The sequence below is a fragment of the Leptosomus discolor genome, chromosome 3 (genome assembly GCF_034619465.1).
Source record: "Leptosomus discolor isolate bLepDis1 chromosome 3, bLepDis1.hap2, whole genome shotgun sequence".
Classification (NCBI taxonomy): Eukaryota; Metazoa; Chordata; class Aves; order Leptosomiformes; family Leptosomidae; genus Leptosomus; species Leptosomus discolor.
Window position 1 is genome coordinate 79,376,515 of NC_141393.1, and position 10,897 is coordinate 79,387,411.

Below are 10,897 nucleotides of genomic sequence, written 5' to 3' on the forward strand. Positions count from 1 at the left end.
CCAGTGTAAGGAGAGAGCAGCCTTTGCGTCTTTTCCAGACTTTATACTCCACTGACACCCCATTTTTCAACATAGGTATTTCAACTGAGAAATAGCTCAATTCTGAAAACTGCAATTTAAAATACATGTTATTTTAATACTGTAAAGATACTTGTGGTTTATTCTTCTTTATAAAAGTAAAATTTCATCTCCGCATACATTTAAAAAGATAGAAAATTAGATTTCCTTTCTCTCAGGAAGCCATTTCAAAATAATGCAGAACAGATTTGTGAAACCTGTTTAACCCAGTCTGTTTTCTGCTGTGCCTGAAGTACTATATGTGCTACACGTGAAAGACTCATTAAGAAGAGCTTTTGCTACTGTCTCATTAAATAAGCCTGGGTGCATAAAATAACATGCAATGTACGTATTTGAGACACTCCATATTAGGAAATTTACCAAACTCCTTAAAAACTTCAGAAATTCTCAAATAGCCTACAACCCTTTATACATTCGGTATCTCAAACAGTAAAACCTAAAAATCTTAATAGTTTGCTTTAGCTGCTTTTCTGGTGTATGTACAGAAAGAGGTATGATCTCATGGTCTGAGTATGAAACTGGAAATCAAATGTCTTGCGTAATGATCTGCCAAACCACACCACGGGAACTAACTAAATTGTACCAGTCTTCCCCCGGTACAACGGAGATAAATTAATTCACTCTGAATTGATCAAATCTATTCAGTTAACAAAGAATACGTGAGACATTTGGCTTCACAGAACAGCAAAGCACATGTTCAGCCACCTGCTAAAGTCAGTTGAAACGGTGTCGCTAGTTACTGAGAAACTCGTGACTTCAAAATTTTTACTACTGGACAATTTCTCTAGTCTTGCTAGGGAATGGTATCGGGTAAAACAGAAACCAAAGGACATTAATAATTGTAAGAAATAAGTATCCAATTCTCCCTAGGCAAACAGAACTTGCACAACTCAATTTGTAAAAATTATGTACGTAATTTGTAACATTATACTGAAGTAAAACACTGGTGATAAAAAAAACAAGTGTATAAGCTGGCCAAGGCCACTGACCAACCAAAAAAACCCCCAAAACCTAAAGGTAGGGAAATTGTAATACGGAGTCACAACTTACCAGCTTCTCAAATGACAGAAGACTTGACAGAAGTCTTGAGAGACAGAAGACTGAAGTCTGTGTATATACTGCTCTAACAGTTTAATTGAATCAAGATATCTAAAGATGCACAGACAGTAAAACCAGACAACGTGCAAAAAGGAATCTGTAAACTATCAAAGAAAACATTACAATTGGCTTTACCTTAGCTTTTTAATTAATTTAAATTCTCCACTCGGGTGTTTTTACACATTTTAGAATAAAAACTAACATTCAAAAAGACACTTCTAAGTTTTTTCAGGCCCCAAGTGACATGAGCTTTTCCTTTAAATCAACAGTCTAGCACTTACAGTCAAATAAATGGAGAAGTTAGCAGATGAACACCCAAGGGATATTCAGTATATGATGTCCTCACATATTCAAATCTCTGTTTGCTAGGCTTTTTATAGAAATATCTTCATATAAGCTTTCAAAGCAAAATTAATCATGCTTTCTAGCAGGCCATTATGAAAAACCACTCCCATGAGAGATAAAAAAACAAAACATTGAAAAACAGGGTTTGCAAAACAGAGTCTATCTAGAAGACTGTTACTTTAACATGATTTCTTCCCAGTCTCTCAGGCCTGCCATGCAAGTGCCACAATTAACTCCACGTTCCTTGGAAAAAATTACCAATACATAAATGTCAAGAAATTATCAGTTCTCAAGGTATCAATTGCCTTCTCCTTCTTTCAAGAAGACGGCTACTTCCGGCATCTTTTGCAGAAAATCTTTAACGCTCTTTGCCAAATCAGTCCTTTTATCTTCCATCAGGATCTGCAGCCAACTACTGCTTTGGTCGAAGAGTCCAGCGTTTTCTTTCAATTTTATTTTAGAAGAGGAGGCACAAACTCAGAGAAAAGACTTGTAAGTCCTGCAGTTTCAAATTCCTTTTGTAGCTCGTCCATTGTTGAATATTCTTTGACTTCAAACGTCTGAAACCTACATTGTAAAAGGCAAACTCATGAATATGCCTAGATTTGTCAGAATGTAATTATCGATTCTGTTACTTTTCTATCCACAACAGTACTAAATTATACCTTTTATGCTGTGACTGTACTTTTGTCTCACACAGCACACTAATCATTTTCTCTTTGCATTTCTTTCCGCTTGAGTCCACATCTACCTTAGAAGTTTTCTGAAGAATCAAATACTCCTAAATGACAAAAAAGAACAAAATATTAAATGTCACCTGGTATCTCTGAAGTTTAGTAAAATGCAAAAATCTATATGAAACATATAGGATTTTTTCAGAACATAGCAATCAAAGTTTGAAAGTCCCCATCCCACAAAGTCCATGACTATTCCTATTCATCAGCCCGAAGTGAAGCGCGGTCTTAAAGAGACCTAGAGAACATGAGCTTGAAATGCCAAAACATTCTCCTCCATCACCACCACAAAAACCTGCCTAACGCAGCGGGAGTCTGTAAGTTCAGACAAGAAGTTCAAAGCCCAGACGTGCGCTAGGAGCACCATGTGGTCTAAGTCAAGGAAGGAGTTAGTTAGTAATGAGCTAGAAATATGTCTGTTATTAATTTCTCATCACGAATTTTGTGTTTTCTGGGGTACTTGGGAAACACAGGAGACAGACTCTAAGCATATTACAGTCAGGAAACACAGGGAGTACAGGGGTATAATTACAGCAGGAAGCTAAGCAATACAGGCCACAGGTATCACTGGTTTCTTTCTCACAAAATTCCTTCTTTTTCTTAAACACAGAATGAAGTTGTTGGGCCTTCCTACTCTGCTAATGATCAGTCTGCTTCCAAAATTGTTAATCTTAGAAAAACACACACAAAATATTCAGACACATAGGTTTCAGTGGTAAATCAATAGACCTAGTCAACATTCATTGTTCCTGCACCTTAATGTTGCTCCTGTCACCCTGAAGAAGAATCAATATTATCTTGCCCATGAACATCAGTCTTCCAGTCAGCCTTAGATCTGAAGCCCATTTTTCCACAGTTTTGACGTATTTTGCCTTTGCTCTCATGTGATCTAAATGCAAAAGGAGCATCCAGATACCATCCTCTGCGCTTGTTCCTTTTGACAAAGCAGTTTTTTCATTGCAAACTGTTGCTGATTGCTTAATGAAATATTTAAGATGTTGCTGGATCCAAAGAATCAGATCATGTATCATGGGTTCAGAAAGATGCTTCTTTGCTTGTTCAAGTAATTTATCTTTCACGTCCATACACTGGGCCCTTGTAAGCTGGTCTGAGTTAACGGAAATATCTGGTAGAGTTGATGGATAATTGACTGGTAAATGAAACAACAGCTTCAAAAGTACATCTGTATCCAGCAGTTCTTTCACGCTGACTTGAATTCTAAATGTGATTCCATGTGTCTCTGGAAAGTACCAAAAAATAAACATTAATAGTTGCTTGAAGTTGAAATACATATATATTATTAAGTCACGTTATTTTCTTTAATAGTTCAACTCAAATGGCTGCCATTCTATAAAAATAAGGGGTGTGGGGGTTTTTGTGGGGTGCGGGGTTGCAAACAATGGTTCAAGTTATACTTGCAGGGAGGCCTGAAATGAAACACTTCCATACCAGACTAGAAGAAAAGTTACTAACATGTTCTAAAAAACATTGTCTCTCTTAGGAACATCTAAGTCGGCTTCTACAGCTCGACAGCAGCAGCAAGGGCGACTGAAAATAGACTTTTCTGGACGGACTCAGCACTGCCCTAACTTTGCTCCTAGAGAAACCTGTAAGACTTCTAACATCAGTATCAGCACACGGCAAACAGATTTGTACTGAGAATTTTTTAAGACAACCATTCAAAAGCAGTTCCACACTAAAAAGAGACTTGGAAAGAAAAAAAAGTCAGATTCTTTGTCCTCTACAACTTTCTGTGAAAATATGCTTAACTCTCTTCTGCCAAGTTCTCTACGTTTACAGCAGTTGGACTGACATAATGAAAACATCTCTGTTGTACATCTGACCCTGATACTATATACATACATACATATGCACATACTTATGTAAAGGTATGTGTACATATTTGCACATCTACTCAAAACCTGTTGTTGGTCTACTTTAGAAGAGAATTTTTTCCAGAATGAAAACGATACACACAGTACGTAGCAGGAAGGGCAAAAGACCACATCTTCCCGTTAAATCTCATAATCTAAGACACTGGATATGAAAGCTATGCACAGCAATTCCTGCAATAAAACTTTCCTGACTAGAACAATACAAAACTTCATGAAGTGAAAAGCAGGGACAAAGACCTAATCTACTTTTGCTCCTCTGCCATGAAGAAAGAGGGTATCAGGTAAAGATGATCTTCTTCAGATGTTCTCTGCTTCACCCCTTTGGTGCATTCTAAACACTTCACCCTTTTTCTTTTAAAAAAATGCTAAAATGTCAAGTTGATTCATTCTATGAGGGCAGCAGAAGCCAGATTTGAAAGGCAGATTAGAGCAGAGCTGAGTTTCAGAGGAGCTCTTTTGGAAGTGACTGGCCGCCTTCTCCCCCTACCTTCCCTTCCCTCACATGACAGTCAGTTGAATTACGTTTGATTAGTATTGCTGATGCTGCTAACCAGCCTCAGTGCTCTCTCTGATTTTATATTTGAACACTACTAAATAAGTGAAAGAACCTAAAAATGACTTGGACAGACAGAAGCTCTTTAGAGAGCTTAGCCATGGGCTTGTTCCCAAACCTCCTTCCTGGGTCATACAAAGAACTCTCTAGGTCAGAGCCATCACAAAATAAAATAAGCAAACCATCCAAACCCAATAACCAAACTACTATAAAGAAGTCTCCAAACATCTACAAACTATTGCTACCTAGAGTCAAATCCAGTGGCTGAAAGCAGTCGGTTGATGTGAATCCAGTGAATTAAATGTAATTACACTAGCTGTGCCCATACCTACAGGCACTACCTGTCAAAGCCCCATCCCTGCCAACAGGAGTTGGTGTCCAGTCTTCTAAGACCCTATGAAAGGTTCCAGGCTATTTTTAAGGCAAGTTTCCTCAGAACTGCACCAGCCTTGGAAGAGACTCCAGTCTCCACAGCATCCATCTGGCAGCATGCAGCCCTCGATCACAGGCAGTACCGATGGAGCAGGACCTCAAGTCTTCCCGTTCCAATCTCTGTCTTCTGCTGCCCTGACAAACGCTTCTTCCTGGCCACCACCACCGATAGCTCTTCTGCCATTAACACTAGGCTCAGTACACATAACCACACACAAGAAGAGAAGCCTGCACTGCACCTCCTGGGACCCCCAGCACCCTCTTGGCAGCCATGGAGGGTCTTTGCATGTACCTGAGCATTGCCCCGCACACAGCCAGCGCCTGCCAACCCAGCTCCTTCCAGCTGCCCCTTACACCGGGCAGCCCCACCAGGTATGCAGCCAGCGGAACGCAAGCTGCGTTTGTCTGAGCAGTATTCACATTATCATATTCCTGCCTCTGAAGCACTTCACTTTAAACTATGTTGCCAGGAAATTTTAAAATGCACAGCCTACAAATGAGTTGAAGAATCCTACTCCATTGCCAGCTTAATTACAGCGACAGGAAAACACGTTACCTTTCTGATAATCCTCCTAGGATTGTCTCACTAGCTTGTCATACCAGATCTCACCAACTCAGAAGTAACTGAGGGATAAACAGACAGGCCAACCTTGCCCCTTCGGCGAGGGCCTCCTGCTGCAGTGATCATAGTCTTAAGCCTGCAACAATCTCGCACCTTCTCCTGTGATGATGAACTAATCCGAAGGAAGCCGCGCAGCCTCGCACCCCAAGGTGTAACACCCCGAGCCACGGCGAAACGCCCAGCCGTGCTCATTTACATCTGCTTCAGACTTACTCTGAAAAAAGGAGAATCGGTTCAAAACGTTTGCGGGGCTCCAGCATCTAAAGTTTATTTAAACATTCCAGTGCCCATTTTCTGCGCGGGCGCTGCAGACAGCTGGCAGAACAAAGAGCAAACCACCGTCGCCCTGCGTAACAAGGCTCTACAGAAATATTTCCTTTGTTTGCACATGCTACAAGGTCTGAGTTGTCTTCACAGCAAAATGGTGATTATTTCTGAAATAAAAGGCTGGGAAAGACCGTTCTGCAGGCATTTAATGTGCTAATAAGACTGGACTCAATACATTTTAACTTATTTTCCCCCATAGCTGCATGCTTATCAGTATATTTAGCTCTAGCATACTTCAGATTTTTTCTTATGTTCCACGTCAACCAGACAGATATCCCCCTCCTCTCCTGCCCAAAGGCATTTTATGCAACACATGCATTTAAATTCAGAAAATGGCACCTACTAACGTACAAGCTTAGAATATATAAATATATTTTTACAGCAAGCTTGGTGAGCAAACCAGAAGAGAACAGATTAGCAAGTAAATTATGGATTTCTATCTGTAACACTGATCTCTGTAAATAGATTTGTAAGGTAAAAAAAAAAAAAAGATATGCTGTAATTAGTTTATTTAAATTCATCAACACATCGGTTTTGATAAAAACACATTTTACATTCTGAATACTTCATTGTTAAATTTCAGAAAGCCAAAGTTTTTACCATATCAAGAGACCTGCAAAAGCATTTTCATACATTGCTCAAAACCCTAAATGCCCCATGGCCTCCTTTTTGATCCTGTGGATCTACACACACATTCCTCTTAATGTATTACAGAGAGCATAACGTAACAGCCTTACTGGGAGTTACTTCTGTGCACCGTTTGCCAATGATAATTTACATGGTTTGAAGAGATGAAGCAAACGCAAGCTAACGAACACAGCAAAAGCTAATTGTATACAAACTACAGGATCACGTAGCTCCAACGGAAAAGAGAAGTCAATTCCCAAAGTAAGAAAACCACCAATAATCATTGTTGTCAATAATCCTTTCAATTCCAGCACAAAACGATGGAAATGAAGCAGATACACACGATCCTAACATACAATGAACACAACCCGGGTAAAGGCCCCACAAAGGTCACGTAACATCAATATAAATATAATTTATAACACAGCCTGTTCTGGTTGTGCACTTGTGGCACTTCACTTTATGTGCCAGGGAGGTTCCTGAGCCTTTTACATCCCGGTAACTTATAAACACAAAATCATTTTTCTGTATATGAAGCACAGAGAAGGATGTGCATCTACTTCTCCAACAGATTTGGATCAACAGACGTACATATGCAATGTTCAGATAGGTTCACATTTTTTAAAATAAACATCTGTTAAGCCTGGATACTGTGTTTTCAAACTACATCTGAAATAATATCCCTGAACTTTTTGACTTTAAGAAAATAAAACTCAGGCAAACCACTTCATCGATGTAAAAAAATACAACTCTAAACACCAAATAAAAAAATAAAATGGCAGAATTACCTGCCCACACTGGAGCAAGAGGTGTGTCATGCAGATCTAGACACAAACCAGATCTGCTTTTCGATTACCCCAGTCAATTCTGCTAATGCCTTTGTCCTTCTGAGGCTGTCTACACACAAAGTCCTCTTCTCAAATCACCACTTGCTGTTCTGTGCGAATCTATTTCAACAACTACTTTCAAATAAAACTTTGAGCTTTATTCAATTAATTTCTTCGAAACTTTTTAGTTAAAGTGAGTCCCTCAAAAGCAGCCACATGGAATTTCACACCAAAGCAGCACAAAGTTATTTTCACAGAATGACAGAATGGTCGAGGTTGGCAGGGATCTCTGGAGGTCATCTTGTCCAACCTCCCCGCTCACGCAGGATCACCTACAGCAGGCTGCCCAGGGCGACATCCAGATGGCTTTTGAGTATCTCCAAGCACGGAGACTCCACAACCTCTATGGGCAACCTGTTCCAGGTGCTCAGTCCCTCTCACAGTAAAAAATCATTTCCTTATCAATCCCAGTTCTTTTGGGCTGAACACATGTGCAGATAAATTTGACGGCAGGCTGCTGGATCCATTTTTAAAGTCACTCTCCAGGACTTTACTGCAGTCCAACCAGCAGGAAGCTGCTTGCTTGCTGTCTGTCGCTCTGCTAGGCAGGATGCTGCAATAGCTCCCAGGACACCAGGGAACAGTAAGTGATACAGAATACATGCACATTTTCTGTGTGTGCGTGTGTGTGTGTGCATATGTCTCTCCAACAAATATATAGGACAGCTGTCACATCTGTGGTAGGTGCTAAGCACAATTTACTTATGCTCTGGATCTGAACAGACATGTAACATGGGCATATCCCACCTGACACTTTCTTTAAGCCTAACAGTAACTGCTGTTGCACACAGGAACTATTGAGATTTTTCTCCTTTGCTGAAGGGGCATCTTCACAGCACTGTGACAGGCCAAAGTGACAAAAGTCATCTCTTAAAACTATGTTCTGATAAGCACCCACCATGCCTGGTGTGGAAAACGTGGAGTAAAGGTGTCTACCCTTCCTGCGCTCCTACCCTACAGCATCCAGCGGCTGAAGGGAGCAAGCATTACAAATCTTCTCACCTTCCCACCTGCAGCAAACATGAAAGGTTAGCCTTAGCACCCTGTAAAACCTACAGCCATACACATATTGCTGTGTATCTCCATATAAGTGGAGAACGTTTGGCACATCGCAAGGCCCCGATTATTACCTTACCCCCAGAAAAAGCCAGCGGTGACCCAAAGCTTCTCATGCATAGCAAGAGCCGCACCCTATTACACATTATAGGAGACACACCTGGCCTCCTTACACGTACGAGATGCAACGTTTAGTCACCTAAACAGCAGCCAGCCCATTCCGACTGCTGCCCTTCGCCTACTGCCAAGTTTCTGCACGCACTGCAAACCGCTGGAATTAAGGTCGCTAATTACAAACGAGTAGGACCCGCTAGGATTTGTCCCCGACACAGCAGGACGGGAGAGAAGGCACCCATCTTTGCCTCTGCCGCTGACAACAAGCGATTAAGCCGGTGCTGCCCCGCTGGGGCCTGGCAGCGCCTCCTCTCAGGGCCGGGCCGGAGGTAGCGCGGCCGGCGCACGGCAGCGCCGGGACAGCGGGAGAATCGCCGGCTGAGGCGGCGGCGCCGCCGCCGCGCCGGGTTTGGCTTGGGCAGCGCGGCGAGACCCTCCCGAACGGGACGACCCGAAGCTCTAGGCAGAGGGGAGCGCGGCCGCCTTCACCTGAGACCGCCAGCACCTCGCAAGCGTCCGGCTCGCAGTAGATGGCGGCGAGAGCCGAGAGCTCCTCCAGCGCCAGCTCCGACATGGCCGCGGCTAGAAGCGCGGGCCGGGGTGGCGGCGGCGCCCCCTGCCGGCGGCGGGGCTGGCCCCGCCGCCGGCATGGGGGCGCCTCCGCCACCCCGTCAGGGTTTCGGTACCGGCGGGGCCCTTTCCAGCCCCGCGGCGGCCTCCCCGTTCGGGCAAGGGCGGCAACGAGCACCCGGCAGCCTCCGAGCGGCAGCGGCAGAGGCGGTGGCGGGAACGTCTCTGCCTCGGCACCCAACAAAATGGCCGCCCTCTGTAGCGGCGGCGCCCGGCTCCTTGTACAACTTTGGCGTGGCGGTCTCCGACCCACGGAAAGGAATGACCCGATCGTCCTCAGGGCGTGGGCAGTCGATCGAAGCGCAGCCACGCAGGCTCGTACAGAAGGTTTTAGTAGAATATAAGTTTATGCTGCTTGTGTTCAACGATGGTGGCTTCATCCTCCTGTCCACAGCCGTCTGACTGAGGTCCACAGCCAACGGTATCGCTAACTCCCAGGGATCATAATCACAAAAGAACTACTGAATATCTTCCACGATTACAAAATCACTTTTAAAAGCAAGGGATGGGTGGTTTACTTTTTTCAAGGAAGTCTATCGTGCTATTTTTAATCCCCTAAGTTTTGTTGAAATAACAGGAGAGTGCCGTGCTGGGAATGAGGGAAGAAATGTGACAGGAAAGACCACGGGAGCCATCAGAAGTACTGCCAGTAGTAGTCCATGCAGCTGTCAAGGCTGGGCTGGAAATTAGCCTTAAAAGTGCCTCATTCTATTATTAAGAACTTCCTTGCCCCTGGTCTTTCCCCCTTCTCCTCATCCACTTTGCATATTCCATTTTACACGTTTAAATAAAAAAAGTCGATGTAAATGTCTTTTAAATTGACACTATCACAAGACATTGAGGTCCCTATGAATAAGTTACCGCACTCTGACATTTGGAAGTCATCAAATGAGACAGTATAATGTCAGCTTGATATTTTTCACGCTATGAAAATATCAGCTTCATGTCAAAGATCTAAATTCCATCTTAACGTAATAAATTTTCTTGTATTCGCAGACTAGTGAAAATGCTAAATATTTAAATTTGAAATGAACTTCTACAGTTACAATCTGGCCTTCATATTCCATTATTATCAAAATGGAAGTCAAGATCTTATTTTAACTCTTTTTTATGGTTTCTTCAAACATTGCAGTGTTTGATAGAATAATATTAGCAATATTCATTTCTCTAAATGGATCCTTTCCCATCAACATGTGGCAAATAAAAGTTAAAAAAGAAATCTTGCTTTTTAGAGTCAGCTTACATTAAACCAGCTCCAGCATCCTGTCATAACTCCATATGCCACTGATGATACCAGTATTTTCCATTTTGCCTGACATTATGCCCTTTCATACATAGGTAAGATGAATCTTCCCAGTGTTATTTGCAAAAGTAGCATCTTTGCTTTCCACTCACTGTAATTATGGCCCAAATCAATTAGGTGTTACATGGACAACCACTAGTGATTATACATACAACTGTGCGTTTAGACCTGTTTTGCCCTAACCTGAGTGGCTAAT

At 42.4% G+C, this 10,897-nt stretch overlaps 1 protein-coding gene across 1 annotated transcript; it reads right to left on the reverse strand.

Annotated features, from left to right (window-relative positions):
- Window positions 1–1,965: 1,965 nt before the first annotated feature.
- RWDD3 (RWD domain containing 3) lies at window positions 1,966–9,342 on the reverse strand. Its single transcript, XM_086463280.1, has 4 exons — window positions 9,258–9,342; window positions 3,011–3,495; window positions 2,187–2,302; window positions 1,966–2,088 (listed from the first exon to the last, which is right to left on the reverse strand). Exons 1-4 carry the CDS (start codon window positions 9,340–9,342, stop codon window positions 1,974–1,976), a joined length of 801 nt encoding a protein of 266 aa, XP_086319406.1. The 3' UTR covers window positions 1,966–1,973.
- Between the last annotated feature and the right edge of the window lie 1,555 nt (window positions 9,343–10,897).

Excerpts from the sequence above, each read along its gene's own strand:
- RWDD3 (XM_086463280.1), bottom strand. The coding sequence starts at position 9,342 with ATGTCGGAGCTGGCGCTGGAGGAGCTCTCGGCTCTCGCCGCCATCTAC. Across the intron at positions 3,496-9,257 it reads CGAGGTGCTGGCGGTCTCAG|AGACACATGGAATCACATTT; the intron begins GTGAAGGCGGCC and ends GGTACTTTCCAG. Across the intron at positions 2,303-3,010 it reads GTGACAGGAGCAACATTAAG|GAGTATTTGATTCTTCAGAA; the intron begins GTGCAGGAACAA and ends TTTGTCATTTAG.